The sequence below is a fragment of the Sciurus carolinensis genome, chromosome 2, assembly GCF_902686445.1.
Source record: "Sciurus carolinensis chromosome 2, mSciCar1.2, whole genome shotgun sequence".
Classification (NCBI taxonomy): Eukaryota; Metazoa; Chordata; class Mammalia; order Rodentia; family Sciuridae; genus Sciurus; species Sciurus carolinensis.
This window is the reverse complement of record NC_062214.1, coordinates 11,387,381-11,414,175: the sequence shown is the minus strand read 5'-3', so window position 1 is coordinate 11,414,175 and position 26,795 is coordinate 11,387,381. Positions and strand designations below refer to the sequence as shown.

The 26,795-nt window shown below is 47.3% G+C and overlaps 1 protein-coding gene and 1 non-coding gene across 2 annotated transcripts; one reads left to right on the top strand and one right to left on the bottom strand.

Annotated features, from left to right (window-relative positions):
- Window positions 1–993: 993 nt before the first annotated feature.
- On the bottom strand, window positions 994–1,066 carry Trnad-auc (transfer RNA aspartic acid (anticodon AUC)). The gene has a single exon. It is a non-coding gene; the product is annotated as a tRNA-Asp (tRNA).
- Window positions 1,067–7,634: 6,568 nt separating this feature from the next.
- Ddx27 (DEAD-box helicase 27) lies at window positions 7,635–25,959 on the top strand. Its single transcript, XM_047533978.1, has 21 exons — window positions 7,635–7,790; window positions 8,922–9,068; window positions 11,737–11,796; window positions 12,004–12,166; window positions 12,625–12,671; window positions 12,786–12,872; window positions 13,334–13,439; window positions 16,185–16,358; window positions 17,203–17,353; window positions 18,682–18,781; window positions 18,931–19,072; window positions 19,855–20,008; window positions 20,796–20,877; window positions 20,994–21,171; window positions 22,215–22,321; window positions 22,427–22,529; window positions 24,239–24,333; window positions 24,423–24,546; window positions 24,898–24,985; window positions 25,623–25,697; window positions 25,825–25,959. Exons 1-21 carry the CDS (start codon window positions 7,698–7,700, stop codon window positions 25,841–25,843), a joined length of 2,295 nt encoding a protein of 764 aa, XP_047389934.1. The 5' UTR covers window positions 7,635–7,697; the 3' UTR covers window positions 25,844–25,959.
- Window positions 25,960–26,795: the final 836 nt, after the last annotated feature.

Genomic DNA, 26,795 nt, shown 5'->3' with positions numbered 1-26,795 from the left:
ATACAACTTCTTCCCAGTGGCCCAGTGTGAGTAAAATATTTTAGCTGCATCAGATATTTTTTTAAAAAGCATAAATTCCTAGAAGTAAACTTTCTGGGTCAAAGAATATGCCCATGTTAGTGTTCTTATTATATTTTGCTAAATTGCCCCTAAGAAATGTTCTACAAATTTATATTCCCACCACAATTATAAGAGATTGCCCATTTCCCCGACACCTTCATCAACAGTGCATGTTAATATCAATGTCTCAAAAGGTACATTAATGCTGTAGTTGTGTGTGTGTAAGAGAGAGAGAGAGAGATTGGGGATTGAACCGGGACTACTGCATGTTAGGCAAGTGCTCTACCACTGATCTACATGTGCTGCACTTTTAAAAATTTTATTTTGAGACAGGGTCTGGCTAAATTGCCCAGGTTGGCTTCAAAGTTGTAATCCCAGTTGCTGGGGAGGCTGAGACAGGAGAATCACTTGAGCCCACAAGTTAGAGACCAGCTGGGCAACATAGACAGACCTAACTCAAAAATAGAAAAAACAAGTAAGAGTTTTAGTTCATGAATTGATGGTGGATAAATAGAACATGGTATATCCATATACATGGAAATATTATTCGACCAGGGCTCAGCAGGAGGAGGAAGAGGGGGTGTGACGGCCAGCCACTGGCACGGGGTTTCTTTAAGTGGTGATGAAAATGTCCTAGAACTAGGCTGTGATCATGGTGCATGCACTAAAAGCCATGACATTGTACACTCCGAGCGTGTGAACTGCATGAGGTGTGAATTGTACCTTTGTTTCATTTATTTATTTGTATGCAGTGCTGAGGATCCAACCAGCAGCCTTACATGTGTAAGGCAAGTCCTGCACCACTGAGCCATAACCCCAGCCATAACCCCAGCCCTGAAGTGTGGATCATATTCCCATAAAGCTGTTTGGGTTTTGCTTCTTTAAAGTAAAGCTTTTATTTATTTATTTATTTATTTATTTTTCAGGGGCGGGGGGCAGTGCTGGGGATTGAACCCAGCGCCTTGTGCTCGATGGGCAAGCACTCTACCAACTGAGCTACACCCCCAGCCCTGAAGTAAAGCTTTCTATGGTTTATGGGTGGGTCATGCTTTGGAAGAGAGCAGGACTACAAACTGCCCAGGGCCGACTGGGGTGTCTCCCACACTCCTGTACTGAAGTCTTCACTCCCTGTGCCTCAGGGCACTGTATTTTTTAAAAAGCATAAATTCCTAGAAGTAAACTTTCTGGGTCAACAGGATATGCCCATGTTAGAGTTCTTAAAGCAGCTGGCTCCAGCTTGTTAGTGTGAGCTCTAATTTCATACAACTGGAGTATGAGAAGAGGAATGTAGGACTGAGGGGAGACGCCATCTACAGTGACAGGGGAAGGAACACCTCGGAAAGCAGCCACCCCGTCCACACCCTGGCCTTGGAACAGTGAGAACATAGACTGGTTGCTGAAATCACCCCGTCAGTAGCACTTTCTTACAGCAGCCCAACAAACCAACACAGGCTAAACCGTTTCTAGGGCCGACAGGCAGCATCAGCAGGCAATCCCCAGGCTTCTGTGTGTGGGCTCTCCTGGAAGCAGCAGGAGCGATTTGGAGACATTTGTGGTTGTCCTAGCAGGTGAGGGTGCCAATGGCGTCTGGTGGGTGGAGGCTGGGGGACACTGCCAAACACCCTCCCTCAACCACACAGGATGGTCCCCACTAGACCCAAATGTCATGGTGCCAAGGCAGAAATTTTTGACTTAAAGGAAATTTGAAAAAATCCTGGTGTCTCTGAATTAGCATCAGGCCTCGATTTTGTGACCCTTAAATGAGGTTTTAAACAAAAAGTGGTTGGATCTGATTTGCATTTAAAAAAATCTGCTTCCGCTGCTTCAAGGAGAAAAGCATGGAAGGGACAAGACCGGCAGGACCGTGATGTAGTAACTACTGCCACATCCAGGGGAGAGGATCTCAGCCAGGGTGGTGCGAAGTACCCTTGAATTTAATAATAATGCCTATTCATTTAATGGTAAGAGTCGGCATTCTCAATGCTTCTGTACGCCAAGTGCTGGGTCCAATCTTGTAGTCTCCTAACAACTCAAGACCTGAGTTTCATTCCATTGCCCTGTGTGTGTGTGTGCTTCCAGAGAACTGAACCCAGGGTGCTCTACCACTGAATTACACACCCGCCCTATTTTTTATCTTGGTGTAGGGGCATGCTAAGTTGTCCAAGCTGGCCTTGAACTTGGGATCCTCCTGCCTCAGCCTCTCCAATCACTGAGATTACAATTGTGGGCCACCAGGCCCAGCTTATTCTATTGCCACTTTACAGGTGAGGAAACTGAGGGCCAGAGAGGTTTAATTTGCCCAAGGTCACAGCTAATGAGAGGTGGAGCCAGGATTTGAACCCAGGGAGCTGGTTCTAGAATCTGTGAGGCTCAATCACCCTGCTAAACTGCCTCAATATTAAATAATTACTAAACAATATTTTGAGTGGTTCTCATTTTGCCAAGACTGGCAGGGAGCCCGTCTGTCAGCTCACTACACATAGAAGTAGATCTGCAGCTGCATTTGGTGCTCCAAAGGAGAATGGCAGCAATCATGGCCACGAAAGCCTTTTATTAAAGGAGAAAGAGGGAGAGAGAGAAAGGAAAAGAAGGGACGACTGGGGCTGGGGCTCAGTGGTAGAGCCCTTGACTGGCTTGTGTGAGGCACTGGGTTTGATTCTCAGCACTGCATCCAAATAAATAAAACAAAGGTCCATCAACAACTAAAAAAAATAAAAAAAAAAAAAGCTAGAAGAAAGAATTTTTAAAAAAGAAGAAGACGGAAGAAGAAGAGGGTTTAACTCGGGGTGGAGGCGAGATTGGAGTTAAACCAAGGAGAGACTTCTAGGCCCAGTAGGAAGGGATCTGACTTATCCTAATAAAACTTGGGAAGCCACGTGAGGATTTTTCAGCAGCACATGGGGTCGGGGGAAGAAATGTGAACTGGATTGGATGCAGGGAGCCAGGAGCCATGCCATGTATGGAGTTCATTACCACGAGAGGTAGCGGTGGTAGGGGAGAGAAAAAGAGTTGCCAGATGTCAGGAGGCGCCATTGGCAGGATATGGTGATGACTCAGGACACAGGGGAGGGAGCATTGAGGCAGAAGAGAAATCAAGGATGCATGCCCCCTCGAAGGGTGTAATCATCCCTTGAGTTGCAGGAGCAAGAAAGCAATTGGACTGGACCAGGATTTAGGAAGTAGGATGGATAGTTCCTGGAAATCAATTAGCTATCAGGTACTAAAGGAGACAGAGGCACTGTTTTCAATGGTATAACTTGATATAACTGCACTATGAAAAGTGGATTTCTGGGTGGAGGCTGTGGCTTAGTGGTAGAGCGCTCGCCTACCATGTGTGAGGCCCTGTAGGACCACATAAAAAAGTAAAATAAAGTTATAAATTTTTTTAAAAAGAGCGGTTTTCTCTGTCCATATGTGGTTGTTTAAATTAATTAAGAATAAAATTAGGGCTGGGGTGTAGGTCAGCGGTGGAGCACCTGTCTAGTACACACAAGGCCCTGGGTTCAATCCACAGTATGAAAGAAAAAATCAAAATGAAAACCTCAGTTTCTCCTGTAACTATGTTACAAGGGGTCAATAGGTGCATGTGGCCAGTGGCTACCAAGCAGGACACACAGATGTAGAATGTCCTTGTCACTGGCTGCTATTGCTCTTCCTCCTTTACTCATGGAGTCTGCTCATCCCCCTCCTCGCCTTTATTTTGTTTCTAGTATTGGGGATTGAACCCAGGAGCATTTGACCATTGAGTCACATCCCCAGCCCTTTTTATTTTTTATTTTGAGACAGGGTCTTGTTAAGTTGCCGAGTCTGGCCTCGTACTTGCGAACCTCCTGCCTCGGCCTCCTGAGTTACTGGGATTATAGGCACGGTCAGTGGGCCTGACTCTGTCCTTGCCTTAGTCCTCTTAGATGTGGAAATGAAAAATCCCAAGATAGTGTGGCCCGGGAAAGGGAGTGAAAAAGAAAGCCATGCATTGATAACTTTCACCTCTTTCAAGATAAATCTTTTTCAGTTGCTGGCCACAGGTGGGGAGAAAGTGTTCCATTAAACCTAGAATGACAGTCTCTGGGAAACGTTAATCTCCTCCAAGATAAACCCTCCCAGGTGCTGGCCACCAACTCCCAACCAAAACCACAAGTTCCTGAATGCCCCAATTTTTTTTCTTTTGCGGTGCTGGGGATCGAACCCAGGGCCTTGTGCTTACAAGGCAAGCACTCTACCAACTGAGCTATCTCCCCAGCCCCCTAAATTCCCAAATTGACATGCCCACTCAACCACCTCTCAGTATAACCTATATGAGCCCAGACTCCTCTTTTGGCCAGTGACTCATTTTCCACCAGGGAAGAGAGTCCCTCAGAGGTGTGTCACCCCATTCCTGCGTGAAACTTCCTTCCTGGGTAAAAGATCTGAGCCAATCTGTCAAGTTTGCGTCCAACCTGGTCCTTCTTTTGTGCTACCAAGTCCTGTGTGATGTGACTGTCCTGGATTCCTAAGCATTCCAAGCTGGTGCTCTACATACTGACACCTACTACGTGTGGTGCTGAGCTCTAAGGCGGTGGTCTGTGGCAGGGGTCTTTTGTAAACTGTTTATCACCTGCTTGTGACAATATAAGTATAGAAGTTGAGAACAAGTAACCAGAATATTTGCTGGCAAACTGACCTTGTCACATCTTTATTGCATTTTATAAAGGTGCCAGTGTTGCATGGATTGGAGATGCAAAACGCTGGACCTCACTGCGGGGCTGGCGGGAAGCACGGCTCCTCTGTATGGACCCTGCTGAATGGGTCTCAGTAAGGGTGGAGGGATCCAGAGTCAATACTGGTCTACTTGAGGTGAGCAAACCTGGACATGCAGACTTGACACATGGCTGAAAACACAGGCGATCATTCCTCATTTATCCATCTACTACTATGTACTGAATGTTCACCCTGCAAGCACTGTACAAAGCAGGGGGGCGGCAGCAGCGGACAAGGTCGATCAGGACCTGTCTTTCCAGAGCTCACATCTACAGAGACAGACTACGGCAAGCTCCCCAAATAAATAAATACGAGGATTTCGAAGTATGTTAAATGCCCTGAGGGAAACAAGACGATGAGACAGAGGGTCTGCAAGGTGAATGCTTCTGGTTTATGGGTGGAGGAGTCTCCAAGGAGCTCCGTTTCAACAGAATCCTGAGGATGGGGGCTGGGGAGATAGCTCATGGGCTGGGGAGATAGCTCAGTTGGTAGAGTGCTTGCCTTGCAAGCACAAGGCCCTGGGTTCGATCCCCAGCACCGCAAAAAAAAAAAAAAAAAAAGAATCCTGAGGATGGGAAAGAGCCAGGCATGTGTTAAGCAAGGAAACAGCAATCCAGGCAGAGGGAACGGCCAGTGCAAAAGCCTTTGGGCAAGAAGGAGACCAGGGAGACCAGGGAGACCAGGGAGACCAGGGGAGGCTGCTGGAGACATCCAAAGGAGAGAGGGTGACGTAAGCTTGGCTGGGTGGTGGTGGATGGAGGGTGAATCAGATGGAGCCTCTGCTGTCCGCTGTCTGGAACGAGAGTTTTCACTTGGGCTGGTGGGGATGAACTTGGGGAGGCTGATGCAGGTTTTGTACTCATGTGCTCCCGAGTGGGTTTTTCATTTTTGAGAGAGACTTTCCCTTAGGCTCTGTAGGTGAAGAAGCTTCGTCCAGGAGGTAACACTCAAAAAAGCATTAGCTACTCTTCATTCGCGGGCCTTGAAGATCACTGCCATCACCACCACCATTTAAAGTCATCTGAGTGCCAGTCCCAGTGGGGCACACTTGTAATGGCAGTAGCTCAGCAGGTTGAGGCAGGAAGATCATGAGTTCAAAGCCAGCCTCAGCAACTTAGCAAGGCCCTAAGCAACTCAGTGAGACTGTGTGGTAAAGCACCCCTGGGTTTGATCTCCCATACCAAAAAAAGAAAAAAGAAAAAAAAAGTCATTTGAGGCTATCATTAAACAAAACTGCGTTGGTGAGGATGTGGAGAAACAGAAAGCCTCATACATACATTTCACTGGTGGAAATGTAAAATGGTGCAGCTCCTGTGGAAATCACTTGGGTGGCTCCTCAGAAAGGTAGACTTAATTATGTAACCCAGTAATTTCACTACTAGGAATATATCTCAAAGATTTACAGTGGGGTCTCAAATAGATCTTGGTCTGACAATGTTTATCACAGTATTAGTCACAATAGCCAAAGGGTTGGAAACAATCCAGTGTCCATCAACAGAAGAGTGAATAAGCAAAACGTGGTACGCACACACCTGCACAGTCTGTTCCGCCATAATGAAGTTCCAGTACATGCGACTGCAGGGGTGGACTTGAGAACTCGCCGTGGACGTAATCCAGACACAAAAGGACAGACAGCGTATGACCCCACTTACATGAAATATCTAGAATAGGTCAATTCATGGCAGAAAAGTAGATCAGAGGTTTGCATGGTCTTGGGGAGAGTGGAGGGGAGAGTTATTGCTTAATGGCTACAGAATTTCTATTTGGGGTGAGGAAACAGCTTTGGAAACAGTGGTGAGGTTGCACAATATTATGAGTGTAGTTAATGACACCTGAATTGTGCACTTAAAATGGATAAAATAGTAGCAAAGAAAAAAATAACAATGGATCTGACTTTTGTGGTATGACTCTGTTTCAAGAAGAAAATATTGATATGGAAGGGAGGCTGGATAGTTCAGGTGACTTCTAGGAGGCCGTGCTCAGGGAGAGTTGCCTGGAGCAGGTATTCACAACTGACTTAACAAGTAAGATCTCCATAAACAGATGAAGGGAAAGTTGCTGGTAAGCTCTGAGTTCCTCTTTCCTAAGGACTGAAGCTATGCCTGGATTATACTCTTGGCTTTGTTATTAACTGGTTCTGTGATTCCGGGACCTCTCTGAGCCTCAGTCTCCTCCTCTGTAAAATGGCAACAGGAAGGGTTCCTCCAGGCTGGGGTTGTTGTAAGGATTGTTAGTGAATACGTGCAAAAGTACTTAGAGCAGTACAAGCACATAGTAAATGCTATGTAAGTGTCAGCTATTCTTATATTTACTTTTATTTTTTATTAAAGTAAATATTTATGGGCTGGGGCTGTGGCTCAGTGGTAAAGCACTTGCCTAGCACGTATGAGGCAGCACCACATATAAATAAAAATAAATAAAATAAAGGTCTATCAACATCTAAAAAAAAAAAAAAAGTAAATGTTTATTGTGGGTGAAAAATCCAAGAAAAAAATCACTTAGAATTCTACTACCCAGCAACAATCAGGGCTAACCGTTCGTTGTATTTTCTTCCAGAATTTTTTGTCCATAAGTGAACACATATACGGCGTATCAAACACCTCTTTGGACGTTTTCCTTCAGCCCTCGCACACTGCTCAAAGAATCCCATTATTTTCTGGAATTATTTCAGACAATGGAATTTTATTTACACCAACGTCTGTCTCTTTGATTTCGTCACACAAACCACGCCCTCTGCGGACGCAGGCGCACTGAAAGTTCGGGAAATGGCGCCGCGTGGGCGGGTCTTCCTCGAACGGAAGTGACGCGTTGCACTTGCGCAGAGACGATGAGAAGATCGCCGAAGCGCAAGAGCCTGGAGGCGCGCCGCGCTCGCCGCCGGAAGTGGTTGCTTCTTCAGCATGCTGGCGGAGCTCGGTTTGATCGGGACCATAGGCGAAGATGACGAGGTGCCGGTGGAGCCCGAGTCTGACTCCGGAGACGAGGAGGAGGAGGTAAGAGCCGGCCGAGGGTGGGCGCGCGGCCGCGGGCGGGGTCCCAGCCCCTCGGGAGTGCTTGCTAGTTTCCCTTTACCGTGATTCCTCAGGTTTCTGTTCCCGAATCCTCAGCGTCCCCTGGGCAGGGTCTCACTCGGACCCCGGGATCTTCCTCAGTTTGCCCGCAGTTGACTTTTCCCCCCTTTGCTATTGGCCGTGCCATTCCGTGACGCCTTGCTGAACTCAGTATTCGTTCACTGACCTGGCATTTAATTCAGGCCCCGCGTGATAGAAATCCACAGGTGAAGTCAGTCTTGGCTCCTGCTCAGAGAGCCATGTTTTCCATCCATTCATCTGTTCATCCAGCCACTAGTTGACCACTTACACGTGCTAGACGTGGTGTTCAGCGTTGGGGACAGCAGTGAACCGAGATGGGCGCTGAAGCTTGCGTCCAAGTGGCATGGTTTGGACATTAACCAGCAGACGTGAAGAAGGTGCTTACGGTTTGGAGATTCCGCCCAGGTGTCCCTCTCTGCACTCTCACCTGCCTTCCTGACGCCGCCTCTAGTATGTCCCACGACCTCTACAGAGTCAAGTCCTACAAAGCCCAGCCTCTCTTCTCCCTCAGCTTCCCATCCTGCCAAGTCGTTCATTCTTTTTTTTTTTTTTTTATTTTAAAAAAGCAATTTTGTAGTTGTAAATGGACACAATGCCTTTATTTTATATGTTTGTTTTTGTGTGGTGCTAAAGATCGAACCCAGTGCCTCACACACGCTAGGCAAGCGCTGTGCCACTGAGCCACAGCCCCAGCACCTTGGAGTGATTCTTGACAGCTTCTTCCTTCTCTCCCATTTCTCTCACACCCCAGCCCCTGGCATCCACCATTCCATTCTGTTTCTGTGAGTTTGACTTTTTTATTTCTGTGTGCATTCTCGAATGGTAGGTGTGGTGTTTCGCACATGTGCTTTGGAATGAAGCTTGTTAATGGTGTTGATCAGATTTTTACAGACCTACTCAATTTTGGTCGCCTCGGTCTGTCAGTCAGTTATCTTGTATGTTTCTACTTTCTTATTGGACACCCTCCTTTCCTTCTTCCTTTCCTACTATTCTTTCATCTCACCCCATAATCACCCCATGTCCTCTTCCCAGGGGCCCATCGTGCTGGGCCGGAAGCAGAAGGCCTTGCAGAAGAACCGCAGTGCCGACTTCAACCCTGACTTCGTTTTCACTGAGAAGGAGGGGGTGTCTGATGGCAGCTGGGCCCTGGCTGATGTGATGAGCCAGCTCAAGAAGAAGGTGAGGTGGGCAGACGGGCGTTCCAGACAGTGGGTCTCAGGACTAGCCCTGCCATCACAGCCTCTGGCCCTGCTTACATTCAGCAGATGCCAGAATCCTGTGAACACGTGTGGTCTGGTTTTGATGGGGTGGCGAGAGGCAGTCACGGGACCTACAGCCTTGATTAACACTAAAGTATTAATACTGAAGTAAAACATGCCCAGATTGATTCATCACAGGCTATAGTTACAAACATTTTCACAACTATAGATGATGTTTAGAAGGATCAGAAATGTTTCTTTCCTTATAAAATTTACATGACAGCTTTTCCTGGGGGGGGCGGGGATTATGAACGCATGAACTCAGATGTATTAAGACATACCTTCTTCCTTTTTCTTTTTCTTTTTTTAGTACTAGAGGGGATTGAGCTTAGCGGCACTCAGCCACTGAGCCACATCCCCAGCCCTGTTTTGTATTTTATTTAGAGACAGGGTCTCACTGAGTTGCTTAGTGCCTCGCAGTTGTGGAGGCTGGCTTTGAACTCGAGATCCTTCTGCCTCAGCCTCCCGAGCCGCTGGGATTACAGGCGTGTGCCACTGCCCCCGGCCATCGGCCCCGTTTCTTACAGGAAATCTGGTAATAGCAGTGGTTTAGGAACACCCAACCTTGTTTGACTTAAAAAATTACATAGTGGTGTTAAAGTGACCTTATTTTTAGATGTTCACTCCTTGTTTTGAATATTAGAGAGAAACCTTTTCACATCAGTTTGTCACAGTGAATGATGTAGCAGGAGACCTTGGTGGTGGCTTTGCTGGACTCTGCCTCTGACCTGTGGATACAGCCATTCTGTCTTGTGCCAGATGGTGTCACCTGGTATCACTGTTCATGGTCCCTGGTTCCCAACAGCACAAGCAGAGCTGCCACCAATGTCATTCTCTTCTGCTCATTTGTCAGGTTCTTTCTGTGACTCTGGTTAATAAGCTAGAAAATACATCAAAATTATTTTCCATTTCATGTGTTTCCAGGAGAAACCCAGCAGGCCGTTCAGTTCTGACTTTTCTGATCTGTTTTTGATTAAAGTAAGCCAGTATTGCCTTTTCAATATCACCTTGAGAAGACTTTTCATTTTTAATTTTTATTTATCTGTTTGTTTACTTATGGGTACCAGGAATTGAATCCAGGGGCGCTTAACCACTGAGCCACATCCCCAGTCCTTTTTCTTTTTTATTTTGAGACAGAGTCTCACTAAATTGCCCAGGCTGGCCACAAACTTGTGATCCTTCTGCCTTAGCCTTTATTAATTTGATAAAGAAAAATTTCTACAGCATTTTCTGAAAAAAAGAAAGAAGAATACGTCTATAAAAAATAGCTGGAATTACAGGTGTGTGCCACCACGCCTGGTGACTTTTTAGTTTTTATAGATATATTCTTTCTTTTTTTCAGAACATTCTGTAGAAATTTTTATCAAATTAATTATGAAGTATTTGTTCTGTCCCATGTTTTGATGAAAATTTGTTTTGGATTCATTTAGCAAATATTACATTTATTGCCAGATCCTAGTGTATGGACCACGTGTATTTAAGGACTTAGTCTTGGGAACTTGTAGTCTAGCAGGGTAGAAAATAATCGACAAAGAATTGCATAGATAATTGCATTTGTTTGAGTGCCGCAGTGGTGCAGGTGCTTAGAGCGTGCGTAATGGGGCCACTGGGTACACAGGCTTTCCGAGTCGTAGCAATAGCCAGTATCACCTGAGTGTGCTCAGATTTCAACTCTTCTGTGTTTGGCGAATTGAACCCAGGAGCACCCTACAGATGAACTACACCCCAAGTCCTTTTCATTTTTCATATGGAGACAGGGTCTTGCTAAGTTGCTGAGACTGACCTTGAACTTGTGATCCTCCTGCTTCAGCCTCTCGAGTAGCTGGGATTGCTGGCGTGTATCATGTCATTGTACCCTGAACTGCGCTCTTAGCATGACCTCATCATTTCTCTTTTAGCATTTTAATTAATTAGCAGGTAAATTGGGTCTTGTTGGCAAGAGAACTTATTTTTCTAAGTAGCTTTCAGATGAAATTCTTAAATCTCTTGAAAATTCTATATTTCTAAATAGTAAATACCTTCTAAAATGTGGATATTTTCATTGGTTCCTATTAATCTAAAGTTTTTTTTGTTTTTGTTTTTGTTTTTTTGACATTTTTTAGTTGTCAGTGGACCTTTTATTTATATGTGTTGCTGAGGATGGAACCCAGGGCCTCACACATGCAAGGCAAGCGCTTTACCACCGAGCCACAGCCACAACCCCTGTTTTTGTGTTTTTATAATTAGGACATTTATTTAATACTTTTCTTTCTTTCTTCTTTTGTTTTGGTACCAAAGATTGAACCCAGAGGTGCTTAACCACTGAGCCACACCTCCAGCCCTTTTTTATATTTTATTTAGAGGCAAGGTCTCACTGAGTTTCTTAGGTCCTCACTGAGTTGCTGAGGCTGGCCTGGGATTACAGGTGTGCACCTTCACACCTGCCTACTTTTTTTTCTTTTGGCTCTGAATGATCTACAGAATGATGAATTTGTCCAAGAAGAGACAAGAACAGAAGTGTGTTAACATTTAAGACCTGACCTTCAGGGAAACCTTGCTTGATCTCTTTCTTTCATGTATATTTTTTTTCTCTGTATTTTTATCTGCAGAGGGCAGCTACTACCTTAGATGAGAAGATTGAGAAAGTGCGAAAGAAAAGGAAAACGGAGGTGAGACAGGAGCCACTTCTCGTCGCTGTGCCCCCAGCCATCCTGTGAGCCCAGGTTGCGGTGCCGCTGTGCGGGTGCTCTTAGTGCTGCACTCTCAGAAGCCCCAGTGTTCTGTCCAGACTCCAGAGCTCAATATTGATCCTTTAGATCCTGAATTTCCTGAACTGTTTAACTCCCTTGCTTTATTCTGTTTTTTTTTTTCCCCAGGATAAAGAAGCCAAGTCCGGGAAACTGGAGGAGAAGGAAGCTCAGACTGGCTCTGAGCCAGGGGAGCAGGGGGACCTGGAGGGGACACAGGAGGTGGGCTCGGCAGAGGAGGAGTCAGAGAGCGACTACTCGTCTGCTGAGGAAGACATCCTCACCAAAGCAGGTGTGTGTTTCTGGGGTCGCAAGTGCCCTGCGCCCTGTGGCCAGCCCTGCACTGCTTTGCTAGCGGTGTTCAGACTACCCTGCTTTCATTAGGTTCCAGTTTCTCTCTTCCTTTGGGATCTTGCTTGAGTTATACTTTGCTGGCAGCTCCTCTTTCCCCATCTGTACTGCTGCCAGCTGCCTCTGTGACTCACACTTAATTTGAGGTGGCCACATCATTGGGTTCACCCAGGTAGCTCAGTAAGTCTCTTGGGCAGAGATTTGTGCTGAGGTGTCGGGGTGCATGGAGAGGGGATAGTGTTGCCAGCCTGGTCCCTGGACCACCCCTCCTGTCTGACCATAGATGAGTCACTTCACCACACTGCCACATGGTGTCCTCATCTTTGAAGCGGGGCTGGGGGCACGGGAAGCCCTTCGGGCATTGTCCAGCTGTGCTCAGCAGGTGTGTTTTCTCTGTAGATACACTCAAAGTAAAGGAGCAGAAGAAGAAGAAGAAGAAGGGACAGGTGAGCCCGGGCTTGGGAGCGGGCAGCTCATGGCAACCTGAAATGATTGTAAGGTTGTCTGGTTTTCTTGGGCCCTGTTTGCTGACTGTCGTTCTGTCTTCTGGTCTGGTGTAGGAGGCAGGAGGCTTCTTTGAAGATGCATCTCAGTATGATGAAAACCTCTCCTTCCAGGACATGAACCTGTCCCGGCCTCTTCTGAAGGTAGTGTCTGCTTTTGGCAGCTGGGTTGACCTTGCAGTGGCCCTAGCTGGACTCCTTGCTGCCCTCTTCCTCCCTCAACTCTTGTCCAGGCTGCTGCCAGAGGACCCTCTAAAGCAATAAGTTCATCATGTCCCTCCCTGACACCCACTTTAACTTGGGGAAAAGCCAAATTCCTTTTATCGCCCTATAAGACTCTGCCCCTTCCGGCCCCCTCATGACTTCTCAGCACTCATCATTCTCTGGCCTCGCTGGCCTCACACAGGTCAGGTAGCCTCTTCCGCAGGGCCTTTGCACTTGCCATTCCTCTCCCTCTTTGCTCAGAAGTCTGTTGCAGTTCTCCCTCACCCACTCAGGGTTTGTGGAGACCCTCCCTGGCAATCCCACTGTGCCTGCCCTGGTTGATTCTTGCTGAGACTCCTCTTTGCTCATGCGCCTGGTCTAACTCTTTCTTTTCTCTTCAGGCCATTACAGCCATGGGCTTCAAGCAACCCACCCCCATCCAGAAGGCGTGTATTCCCGTGGGTCTGCTGGGGAAGGACATCTGTGCCTGTGCAGCCACCGGGACAGGTGAAAGGTGGTGGAGAAAGGATGTCACACGCCAGATAGGGCTCTAGTTGACTTAACATGCTGGTTTGCAAAATGTGCTTGGTTTTCTTAACTGTATAAAAAGTCCACAGAAATTCTCTGGTGATTTCATTGGCTTTTGCAGATGTGGAGAAATTTTGAGTTGATGAGTTTCAATTTTATCCTCACAGCTCATTTTATAGAACGTTGAGTTTGTTTCTGGCACCTCCCCCTCGAGGGGAGAGTAGCACGAGGAAATTTGAGGAAACAGGAAGGGTTCTCTGTTGTGGGGTGAGACCGAAGAGAGTGCCACACAGCATGGACGCCAGTCCCAGAGGCATGTGCGTGTGGGAGACCAGGTCTCTCCACCTTAGGTCTCTCTACCTTGGACCTACTGAGGTCACCTCTGTCCCAGCTCCCCACGGCCACTGCAGGGAGCTGAGGGAAAAACAGGTTGACTAGTCTAGTCCTTAAGATGCTGTGAAGAAGGCAAGATCAGAACTCCAACTGCTGCAGATAAACAGCTTCGGGGACTAGGACAGCCAGCCGTCGGCCTGTTCTGTGGAGCCTGGGAGTCTGCCTTTGCCTGAGCCCTGCTGGGCGGCCACTCGGTGCTCTCTCTTCAGGGCTCCAGTGACACGACAGACAGCAGTGTGGTCAGCACCTTCTGGGGCACTGCGCAGCGTTAGGTCCCTTCTCTCAAACCACGTGGCCAGTGGTGGAGACCCAGTGGGTGCCACATTGCATTCAGAAGTTTTGTTAGACTTTTTGTGGCAAATTGAGAATTGTCACAGTTAATTCACATGCTCTTTTTGGAGGCAGTTTGGCAATACACAGACTAACTCTTAAAAGTGTTAAGAGTTTCTCGGTTCTTTATACTAACTTACACTATGGGTGTAAGCTGAGGTCGAGAAGGCTGACTTCTGCATTTGAATAAGTGACAAGATCAGGGTTTTAGGGATGATGGTTTGTAATAATTGGCTTCTTTAATTTCTACAACATTTTTCTTCTTAAATAGATGGTACATATAATGATTGAAATGCAAATATACTGGAAAGGGGTACACTAAAAAGCTCCCCCATCCACCCAGTTTCTGTCTCACCCTCTAATGTGTTTATGCCAGTGGATACTCCAGAGTGTTTGCATTTTTCTTCGTAAATACAGATGCATTTGAGATACATTTCAGTTCAAGTGCAAATACATAGATCTGTGCCACCACATGCCACGGCCCAAGGTAGCGGACTACATGTGGCTATACATGGCCTTTCTCAGTAAGTGGGTTATCTTGGATGATTGTCCAGAGGGCACCTGCAGGGTGTTCTTTGATTGCATGTTGTGGCAGCTTTTATTTTTGCTAATTTTCATTTATTGCTTTTTCAATTGAGCATAGCTTATGTACTGTAAAACTCACAGGTTGCATCCTAAGTATAGAGCTTGATTTTTTTTTTTTTTTTAATACCAGGTATTGAACCCAGGGGCACATAACTACTAAGCCACATCCTCAGCCCTTTTTAAATTTTATTTAGTCAGGGTCTCACTCAGTTCCTGAGGGCCTCAATAAGGTGCTGAGGCTGGCTTTGGACTTGTGATCGTCCTGCTTCAGCCTCCCAAACCATTGGGATTACAAGCACGTGCCACTGCACCTGGCAGCTTGATAAGTTTTTACATTTGCCTATACAGTGTTGATCTGCTTGTATATTTTAAATGTTTACAAATAGCAAATTATTATCATTTTTATCATCATTTGTGATACTGGGGGTTTCCAGGGCCATATTAGCTCAAAGGGCCTTGCTAAGTTGCTGAGGCTGTCCTTGAACTTGTGATCCTCATGCCTGAGTACCTGAGCCTCCTAAGTTGCTAGGATTACAGGAATGTGCCGCCTCACCAGGCACATATTAATATTTTTAACTGAGATAAAGAGATAGCACAATTCAGAGGTAAAGGCTTAAAAAAATTTTTTTTATGTTTTTGGTGCTAAGCATTGAGACCTTATATATGTTAAATACTTTCTAGCTCTGGATTTAAAAAATTTTAACCTTGTTATTACAGATCAGTAGGAGGTAGCAAAAATAATGGAGTGAGTCCCTTGAATCCTTCACCCAGTGGTAACTTTCCACGTTACAGTAGGCCAGTATCATAACCAGGAAATTGGCATTGATACAGTCGTATTAACTAGAGCCTATTCAGTTTGTCTGAGGCCTTGGAGAAAGTCCAGTCTAGATCTGGGTCACAGGTGTCAAGGGGTCCGGTGGAAGTTATCTTTATTAGGTATCTGTGACGCTTACCTCCTGGTTCTGCTGTGATAAGCCCTTCATAGGAACAGAGATTTTATATAAAAAGTGTGTTCATCACTATATTGTGTATTAGTGATAAACAACCAAAATTTACAATTCTAAAGATCAGTGAATTTATAGTAGAGATACTCATGTGCTAGAATGCAGGGGATTTTAAAAAAGGGAGGGTTGGGGATGTGACTTAACATGGGTGAGGCCATGGGTTCTGTCTGTCCCCCAATACTGTAAAAAAAAACCAACCAAACAGAAAACCAAAACCAACGCTTTTTTTTTACATTTCTTATGTATTTTTATATTGACAATATAGTTTAAAAGTAAAAAAAAAGAGTTCTTTTGAAAAATAAGTTATTTCATGTTCCCCTGACCAGACTCCTGTAGATTTTCTGTGCATGGGCCAAAGACCTAAACATGGAGGTAACCAAGCCTGTTTTTGCTTCCCGCGGTCTCCCTCTAGGTAAAACTGCAGCTTTTGCTCTGCCCGTCTTGGAGCGTCTGATCTACAAACCCCGCCAAGGCCCTGTAACCCGCGTCCTGGTGCTGGTTCCCACCCGAGAGCTGGGCATCCAGGTGCACTCTGTCACCAAGCAGCTGGCCCAGTTCTGTAACATCACTACCTGTCTGGCTGTGGGTGAGTTTTGGGCCTGGTGAGGGTTGTCCCCCACTGAGAAACCAAGATGTGGTGGAAAATGGACGTGGCTCATTCTGAAGGGGCCAGGGGCCAGGAAAGACCTTTATGTCTGCTTGAATCCACTTAAAAATTGGGTGGCATGTTTTCACAGCAGTGGTAGAGGGGAGCGGGAATGAGTTCATTGAGATTTAACCAACCTCGAAGACTGGAACTTCAAAATTATGAAGGACTTTTTTTTGGTATTGAACAACTTCAGTAAATAATTTCTGCTTAGCAGGAATAAGAAGTCAAATATTATTTGGGGCAGGATTTCTCTGATAAAGTTATATGAGGGCTGAGGCTGTAGCTTGGTGGGCAAGCACTTGCCTGACTTGTATGAGGCACTGGGTTCAAGCCTTAGCACTACATAACAATACACAAAGGCAAGCTCTTTCTCTTCAACCACACACACACACACACACACACACACACACACACACAGTTGTATGACAGTGGCATATAGCCTGCGGTTTACCCTCCTTATGCAATTGGAAGTCAAAGGTGACTTTGTCTTCACATATAAAGACATCATCAGTTTTCACTGAGCTGCTTTCAGACCTGGGATGTTCCAGTCATTCTGTTTTGAAGTGCTTTTGTGTTGTTATCTGTTTTGATTTTTCACTGAGCTAATGCAGTTAAATAATCTGTCTCTCCCCGTGTATTGTATCCATGTGGACAAAGCCCCTTTGGCCTTGTTCTTAGCTGTTTCCTGTTCATCTGACATGAGACAAAGGCAAGTGGCAGGTGTTTGAGAACACAGTGAATGACTGGCTGCCCTGGCCGCCCGCTGGGGCTCTGCTTGCAGGCGGCCTTGATGTCAAGTCTCAGGAAGCAGCTCTTCGGGCGGCCCCTGACATCCTCATTGCCACCCCGGGTCGGCTGATCGATCACCTCCACAACTGCCCTTCCTTCCACCTGGGCAGCATTGAGGTGCTCATCCTGGACGAGGCTGACAGGTGAGCCTTGTGTGCTGCCACGCTGCGTTGTTCTGCAGGGCCTTTAGCCTTTGTGGGGCTACCGCTTTACCTGCCCACCTGGGGCCTCTGTTCTTGCTTTGCCCAGATTTTTTTGCTTGCTTCTTTCTTTCTCTGATGATAATGGTTAAGAGGGAAGGTGAGTTGAATGTGGGCTCTGGGAAGGTTACCTAGATTCTCAATAAAACCTTTTCCTGTTTGCACACGGGGTCAGGAGTAAGTACCCCCCTTGTGGTGGGTGGTGCGAGGGGGAATGCGGGGAGCAGCTCTGTGTAGTGGCTTCCGCAGGCATCTCCCTGACTGCTGGGGCACCGCGTTCCTCCCTCCATCCTGCCTCCTCTTTCTCTCACGATTGCCCTGTCCGCTCGCCTCTTGCCTTTGTGCCTGAGCCAGGTGAGCCGCACTGACAGAGGCGCAAGGTGGAAGTCACAGGCAGGAGCGGCTGAGGTTTCCTCTCACACAAGTGTCTCAGAACTTGCCAGTCCTGTGCGAGCATCTGACCCTGTGTTTCCTTACTTTGTCCTTGTCTCCGCTCTGTCACACCAGTGACACACCACGGTACGCTCTGTCGGCTCCCCCGGCTGTGGAGCTCTGCAGTGCTGGCCCCCAGGTTGGACCCATCCCCTCTGCCTCCTTCAGGTTTCTTCTGCAGTGAGAGGGAAGGACATGACCTCACCTGGCCACCTTATCCCAGTGATGGCTTCTCTGACTCCAGTCACCTGGAGGCAGCTGGACAAATCCAGTGTGTGAATGAGGCTGAGGGGACTTCCTGGGTGAAGTGAGCCTCAAAAGACATGGCAGCCAGTGACAACACAGGAGCTTTGGTTCTTGCACTCAGAGGGCAGCTATAAAACCACAGAGGGAAGAGGAGGTGGGATGGAGGGAGGGAGAAGCTCAGGTGTCCCCAGCATAGTGGAGAGACTGGCTCTTGAAGCCTCATGATGCACAGCCCACTCCCTGCATTTCAATTGAGGACATTTGAGTGTGGCCTGTACTGCAGGTGTTGCTCAGACACTTCCATGTCTTGACTGTGACACGTGGTTATTAGGAGAAGGTCCTTGTCCTTACTGTGGCTGGACTATTTGGGGTGAGGTATGAGATCTTTGACTTGTATTCAGTTGAGCAACAACGAGAGAGACATAATGCAAATGTGGCACGATGATGATTCTTAATGAATCTTGGTGAAAGGGTAAAATAACAGAAACCATCATAAAATAAAGTAGGTGAATTCTAAGCACAAACAGTGACAGCCAGGCCTGCTCTGACAGAAGAGCCTTCCCCAATCTGCCTTGTCCTTTCTCTGCCCCAAGGATGCTGGATGAGTACTTTGAGGAGCAGATGAAGGAGATCATCCGAATGTGCTCCCACCACCGCCAGACCATGCTCTTCTCAGCCACCATGACAGATGAGGTGGGCTAAGGGGCTTCTCCATGGTGGGTCTGCACAGGGGGCTTGCAGAGGACCCCATCTGGACCCAAGGGGTGTTGTCTGGGTGCACCTTGTTGTCACCTTCCACCTCCTCGCAGGAAGCTGAGCGTCCTTGGTTTTGTGCTTGGCAGGTGAAAGATCTGGCTTCTGTCTCTTTGAAGAACCCTGTCCGGATATTTGTGAACAGCAACACAGATGTGGCTCCCTTCCTACGGCAGGAGTTCATTCGGATCCGGCCAAATCGGGAAGGAGACCGGGAAGCCATTGTAGCAGGTGAAGGTCCAGGGCAGGGCTGGGCCTCCTGATGTCCACCTGCAGCATTAGGGTTTTCTGCTCGCTCAGCTGCACTGCCGTTCCTTTTTTTCACAATCTTTGCTGGCGTCACCTTCCCCCCCACCCCCAATCTTCTTGGTGTCCTCCTGAGCTCCCGACCACTTGCCACCAGTTACTGCTCTGGCCTCTTGGTGCAGACGCTGCTGTCTGTCGCCTGCATTGCTGCCGCAGCCTCTTGACTTGCCCTTCCTGCCTCCTCTTGACCCTTGGAAATTCATTCTTCACCCTGAGAACAGTTCTTTACAAAAGAATATTTGCTCTTGTTACTTCTTACTTAACAAACACCCTGTGGCAGCTTCCAGCTCTGAGATGGAAATCCAGGCTCCCTGGTGGGTCCTCAGGACCCTGGAGGACCTCCTGCCTGAGCTGCCAGCTGTGGAGGCTGTTCATGGCTCCAGCCACATCATCCAGCTTGGGCCTTCTCATCCGCCATGCCTGTTTGACCTCCAGGCATTAACATTGCTCTTTCTTCTCTCTCCATGTGGGGAGTCTGCCTTGTCATTCATTCTCAGTCTCCTCCCCTCAAGCTCCTCTGCCACTCTCCTTTTACTCCCTCTTGTGACATTTATCACCCTTGAGAATTAGCTGCTGGCCTGTGAGTTCCACATGGCAGGGACCGTGCCTGTGTCCCAGTGCCAAGCACGGCAGCCTCACTTCTCGAGTGAGGGAGGTGCCGTTGCATAGGCGCCTACAAGGAGCTGGCTCACTCTTCTTCCTGCCAGCCCTGTTGACGAGAACCTTCACCGACCACGTGATGCTGTTCACCCAGACCAAGAAGCAGGCCCACCGCATGCACATCCTCCTGGGGCTTCTGGGGCTGCAGGTGGGTGAACTCCATGGAAACCTGTCACAGACCCAGCGACTGGAGGCCCTCAGGTACCGTTCCCCCTCAGCTCCCTCCGTCCTTGGGCTGATCAGAGAGGGTTCTCCTCATTTGACAGGGAAACCTAGGATCCCAGAGGGTTATGTTAGAACAGGGCAGAGATACAGATGGCACAATGCCCTGCTTAAAAAAATTTAATCTAAGGGCTGGGGAGATAGCTCAGTCGGTAGAGTGCTTGTGTTGCAAGCACAAGGCCCTGGGTTCGATCCCCAGCATCGCAAAAGAAAAAAAATTTAATCTAAACTGAGCATGGCAGTCAGTGCACACCTGTCATCCCAGCTGCTCAGGAGGCTGAGGCACACACATAACTTGAACCCAGGAGTTCAAGGGCAGCCGGGACAACATAGTTTTAAAAAGCAAAGCAAAGTGAAGACTTGGGGCACGGTCAGGCCCTGTGGTAGAGGCACTCATTCTCAGAACAGTGGCGCCCTCCAGAGCTCCCCACCCACCCGGTACTCACAGGGGGCTGGGAGCCTTAGGAGAGTCTGGAGCGCTGAGAATTTTGCCTCGCTGTGGCCTGTAGTCTAGCTCGTTGGTTCACACTTGGATCTGGACAGGAGCCGTGCTTGAGATAGAACACAACACTGCATTTTCCCCGTGTAGTCAGTCATTTAAGGGGGAGTGGGCTGGTGGGCTGCCATGTAGAAATACCCCTGCTGCTTGACTCCCAGAGGCTTCGTGGTGGCTTTAGTGTTCACTTTGTCTTCTCTGCTTCTCAGGCTCCTGGGGAGCATTACTGGGACAAGGTATCTGAATAAGCATCTCTGTGGCTGTTTCTAGGCGCTTTAAGGATGAACAGATTGACATCCTTGTGGCCACAGATGTGGCAGCCCGTGGACTTGACATTGAAGGAGTCAAAACGGTGAGAAGGTCGTATAGCTTTCGCTTTCAGTGGGAGTGTTTTTGACTTCTGGCTGCATGGCACCTCCCACCCCTGACTCCCGGACAGCAGGGTCTGACCGTAGTCTGACTTTCCAGGTAATCAACTTCACGATGCCCAATACTATCAAGCACTACGTACACCGGGTGGGGCGGACCGCGCGAGCTGGCAGGGCTGGGCGCTCAGTCTCTCTGGTGGGAGAAGAGGAACGGAAGATGCTGAAGGAGATTGTGAAGGCCGCCAAGGCCCCTGTGAAGGCCCGTATTCTTCCCCAGGGTGAGGAGGCACAGCTGGGGCAGGGTGGGCAGAGGTGGCATCTGAGAGTGGTGCTCTGCAGTCAAGCCAGCTTGAGTCCCCGCTTGACCACCTCCTGGCTGAGTCTCTGGGCAGGTCTCACCTCACCTCTCTGGACCCTAGGCTTTTGTGTATAAAAGGGAATGATAATAGAAATGAAGACGTAGAGTCCATTCACAGGTGTTTTCATAATCCGTGGGGTCCTGTAAAGGCCATCTTCTTTTAACGTTCCTTGTATTAATGTTACAGAAGTAACATGTATTCATCGTCTGAAATTAGTAAATAAATAAAAGTGTATATCAAAGAGCTAGCTGGGTGCAGGGGCACATGCCCGTAAATCCCAGCAACTCTGAGGCTGAGGCAGGAGGATTGCAAGTTAGAGAGTCTTGTCTCGAAATAAAGAGTAAACAAGGGGCTGAGGACGAAGCTCAATATTGGTAGCATCTCTGGTCCTCCCCTGGTCCCACCATGTTTGCAAGTACACACCCTCACGAACTCTCACAGTCACAGATGTCTCTCCTCCTCTCCTTGGTGCGCTCGGGATCGCTGTTGAGTGGTGCCGTGTGCCCTGCTCTGCTTCTATTCAGGAGCTGGGGACAGGGCAGGGAACCACGCTGCTGGTGTTCTGGTGGAGAAGTTAACAGGCAGGCCAGTGGGTGATGCTCCCGAGGGGGCAGGAGAGGCCCCTGCTTTAGCAGGCTGCTCAGGCAAGGCTGGCATTGTGCTGAGTCCTGGATAAGAGTGAGGTCTTTTGTTTTTTGAGGTGGGGGTCATGCTATATTGCCCAGGCTTGTCCCAAACTCCTGAGCTCAGCCATCCTCTCACCTCAGCCTCCCAAGGAGCTGGGACTACAAACAGGTTTTGTGCCACAGCTGCCTGCACTTAGGGGAGATGTTAGTAGAGAAGTCACACCTTAAAAACCACCTTTTTCCATGTCAGTAAATAGACCATCTGTATTGTTTTCATTAGCGACATAGTGTTAGTGTCCACCCATATTTTAATACCCTTGATTCTCTTCCATGGAGATGTTATCCTCAGATTCCGGGACAAGATTGAGAAGATGGAGAAAGACGTGTACGCAGTGCTGCAGCTGGAGGCAGAGGAGAAGGAGATTCAGCGGTCCGAAGCCCAGGTGGCGACCTTCTCAGTGCTTTACGTCCTCCGCCCTGGGGTCGCGCTGCCTGCGGTGGGCTAGCAGCACAGTCTCACAGCGGCTCTGCTTTCCCTGTCTCCACAGATCAGCACCGCAAAGCGGCTCTTGGAAGAGGGGAAGGAGGCTGTGGACAAAGAGCCTGAGAGGAGCTGGTTTCAGACCAAAGAAGAGAGGAAGAAGGAGAAAAGTGAGTTAGTGCGGTTTTGACAGTGGAATTGCGGCCGGCCCAGCGTTGTACTCCTGCTTGAAAGCAGGGGCGCCAGCAGAGACATATGCCAGCATTTTTTGATTTGCATTTCTCTTATTACTAGAGATGTTGGACATTTTTTTATATATCTGTTGATTGATTGTAGATCCTCTTCTGTGAAGTGTCTGCTCACTTCCTTAGCCCATTTATTGATTGGGTTATTTGTATTCTTGGGGTAAAGTTTTTTGAGTTCTTTTTAGATTCGGGAGATTATCTGAAGTGTGTGTGGCAAAGATTTTCTCCCACTGTGTAGGCTTTCTCTTCACATAGTTGAGTTTCCTTTGCTGAGAAAAAGCCTTTTAGTTTGAATCTATCCCAATTATTGATTCCTGCTTTTATTTCTTGTGTTTTGGGAGTCATGTTAAGGAAGTCTGGTCCTAAGCTGACATGATGAAGATTCGGGCCTGCTTTTTCTTCTGTAATGTGCAGGGTCTCCGGTCTGATTCCGAGGTCCTTGATCCATTTTGAGTTGAGTTTTGTGCAGGGTGAGAGATAGGGGTTTAGTTTCATTTTGTTGCATATGGATTTCTAGTTTCTCCATTGTATGTTTTTGGCACCTTTGTCAGTATGAGAAAACTATACTTATGTGGGTTTGTCTCTGTGTCCTCTATTCTGTACCATTGATCTACCTGTCTATTTTGATGCCAATACCATGCCGTTTTTGTTACTATTGCTCTATCGTAGAGTTGAAGGTCTGGTATTGTGATACCCGCTGTTTCACTGCTTGGGATTATGGTAGTAAGTGGTCTGGAGTTTTGTGAACAGATAGTTGTACAACACTGTGATTGTAATAAATGCCACTAAATTATATATGTCAGGATGGGTAAAATGGCAAATTTTATGTGATACATATTTTACAAAAAAAATTTATTTTTTCAAAAAAAGGCGATGCTTAATGTATAATCCTTTTTCCACTCCATTTAAAAACCAACCAACCCTACTAATGAGCCTGGTTGCTCCACAGACCTTGCTTTTTTCACATAATTTCATAGCTCGGGGCTCCTTCCATGTAGGGATATGCATAGCTGCTTTTTCCCTTAGTGGCTGCATGGTCTTTTATCATAAGTAGATCATAATATATTTAATTGGTTTCTTATGGAAGGACATTGGGGTTGTTTGCCACTTTCTGCCATTATGAACAGTGATGTGAATAGCCTAGTATGTTGGCCCTTTTATAGTTAAGCAAGTGCACTTGACTTGGAGGAGAAATTCTTAAAGGTGGAAATTACAGTTCAGAGAGCATGGTTATTTCTAATTCTTGTAGCGATTGCAAAATCACCCTCCATTTCTGATTGTACCAGCAACTTCAGAAATACTGCCTGTATTTGATAGGACCAAAAAAAAAAAAATTAGGTGTGTGTATGTTAAATTTTCATGTTAAAGATAGTTAGATCAGTGGGAAGGAGTGGGGTAGTTTAAGGAACCAAACCTTCTTTCATAACAGGTTGGTACATAAGGAATACCTTAAGTGGATTAATAAGAAATAGTAAACAAGCATATTGTTTAGTGAGGTGGAGGAAATCACCAGTCATTGCTCCTTGTCATTTTTAAAATTGTTATATAGTAATTTAAAGTAGTAGGTGTGCTTTGGCTTGTAAGCTTAAAAATACAAAATGATCCCTGAAATCTCACGTCTCTTCTCATTTCAGTTGCCAAGGCTCTGCAGGAGTTTGACTTGGCCTTAAGAGGAAAGAAAAAAAGGAAGAAGTTTATGAAGGATGCCAAGAAAAAGGGGGAGATGACAGTGAGTGACCTCTCTGTAGAATCTGGTCCCACTGCCTCTGGGGGGGTCAGTGCTTTGTCTGTTCTGCATTCACCCCCTCCTTCTCCCAGGCAGAGGAAAGGTCCCAGTTTGAAATCCTCAAGGCACAGATGTTTGCTGAGCGACTGGCCAAGAGGAACCGCAGAGCCAAGCGGGCCAGGGCTATGCCTGAAGAGGAGCCGGCGAGAGGCCCTGGTACGTGAGAGGAGCCTTCCCTGGAGCCTGTCCTCATGGTCAGAGAGGAAATTGGAGGGGTGATAGTGGCCATGTTTTTTTGAATAATTAGTATGTACCAGTGTATACAACTTTCCTGTATTGGCTTCAGGAGGTGGAGTGACCCTTGGTTGGTGGGGCGAGCTAGGATTTGGACTCTGGCTTTTCTGATTCTCCCAAGTCCTTCCTGGCTGCTGCTTGGAGGAGTTGGTGAGGGCAGAGGGTCCTTACACACAACAGATCACTGAACTTGAACTCATTATGTGGAGCTAAAGGGGGTTTTGGGGCTTGAGCCAAAGAGGTTCGTGTCTCACCCATTCTTTCTGTGCGCAGCCAAGAAGCAAAAGCCGAGGAAGAAATCTGTATTTGATGAGGAACTCACCAACACCAGCAAGAAGGCCCTGAAACAGTATCGAGCAGGGTAGCGTTTTAAGTCATCATGGAGTCCTTGGTGTTTTGAGGGAAACTATGAATCTTTTGCTTCTTTATCCACTCCCAGTTCTCACACACCCATAGCATTATAATATATGAACTCAGGGGTTCCTCTCTGTCCCCCACCCACCTAAAGCTCGCCTGTTGATCCCAGGTGAGAGCAGCGTAAGCTACCACTCTTCCATAGTGCTGTGGCCCTTCTGCTTTGGAGGCGAGATGGCCTGTTTTTGAGTTTAGATACAGTTTTCTCTTGGGAGAGTATAACCGCTCTTACCTTGAAGGATCAGTCCTGTAGAACCCGTCACAAAAGAATCCACGGGTTTGCCCACGGGAATGGTTTGTCCTGCCACTCTTCCCTGGGCTGCAGGGAGACAGCCTGTGCCTCCCAGGGAGTCTTAGTAGTCATGGGTGAAGAAGGGCCTCTGCCGAGCTTATTTTAAAACTGGGGCCCAACTTCCAGAAATGCATGTTGTCAGGTAGAAAGAATAGGGCTTGGAACCCAGGCCCTGGAAACTGGATCCTGGCAATGCTGCTCTTCACGTGGCACGGTGGGGTGGGCACGAGACACCACCCGTGTGTCTGACAACTTGCTGTTTCAGCACTTCCTTTTCTTCTCTCACTTACAGTCCTTCTTTTGAAGAAAGGAAACAGTTGGGTCTGCCCCATCAGAGAAGAGGAGGAAACTTCAAATCTAAGTCCAGGTAAGCTGGGTGTGGTAGCACATGGGTTTTGGAAGGCTGGAGGTTGTGATTGGGGTTGGAAAACAAACCTTTTATGGAAAAACTGCTTCCTCTTTCTGGTCTTCACTCTGCTTATTTTCTTCAATAGATACAAGAGGAAGAAGTAGCCATGGCAGCCTGATGAAGTGTGTGGGGCGGTCTTATTCCCTTCCCTGTGGGAAGTCATCCTGGTTTGGTCTGTCTTTTCTCCATTTGTTAAAAAAAAAAAAATCTTTAAATCCTGTCATTTGTGTTGAAAAAAAAAAAAAAAAGTTGGACGGGGCTCAGTGGTAGAGTGCTTGCCTGGCCTGGCATGCCTGAGGCCCTAGGGAAGCGAGCTGTTCCCAAGCGTCCATCAAGGGTCCCTCTTACTGAGTTACTTGGTTTGGAAGGACTCCAGCGTCTCACCTGTGTGGCAGTCTGTAGCTGGGCATATCACAAACACTTGGATTATCTTTTTGCTCACGGGGCCTGGGTGTGGAGTGAGGAATTTATTCATTTTTTTGTGGTGCTGGGGACCAAACCCAGGACTTTTCGCATGCTAGGCAACCACTCTACCACTGAATCGTGTTCCCAGCTAGGAGAAATGCTCTCTTCTTGATGCCCTAGAACTAAAAGGCTGCCACTGGGCACTACCATGTGTCGGACATTTGGTGCACTGAGTTGTGTCTAATTCAGTACCTACCAGGCAGGTACTGTTCTCATTTTGCTAAGAGAGAGACTTGGAAAGAGTAACTTTCTCCAGTTACATAGCTGGGAATTCAGGTTTTTGAAATCAGCATGTACCTGAATCCATAACCTAAATTTTACTGCAGAGCTACTACTACAGAGATGGAAGCCAAAATCAGGCAGGAGCAACTCTGACCCCATAAATTAGCTCCTTGTTGTCAAAACCAGCTTTTACTCTGCAGAATGGTTCTCATCCTTTTATGGATGATGGGTCCCTTTCAGAATTAGGTGGAAGCTATGGGACACCCTTTGGGAAACTGCAGTTCATATCCTGTATAATTTGAGTGTACCCCCCGATCCTGAGTTGAAAATTATAATAGCTCTCCAGTAGCATATGTGCTAGACTACAGT

Coding starts and splice junctions, on each gene's coding strand:
- Ddx27 (XM_047533978.1), top strand. CDS start 7,698: ATGCTGGCGGAGCTCGGTTTGATCGGGACCATAGGCGAAGATGACGAG. Junction 9,069..11,736: donor TGAGCCAGCTCAAGAAGAAG/GTGAGGTGGGCA, acceptor TTTTATCTGCAG/AGGGCAGCTACTACCTTAGA. Junction 24,986..25,622: donor CTGAAACAGTATCGAGCAGG/GTAGCGTTTTAA, acceptor TCTCACTTACAG/TCCTTCTTTTGAAGAAAGGA.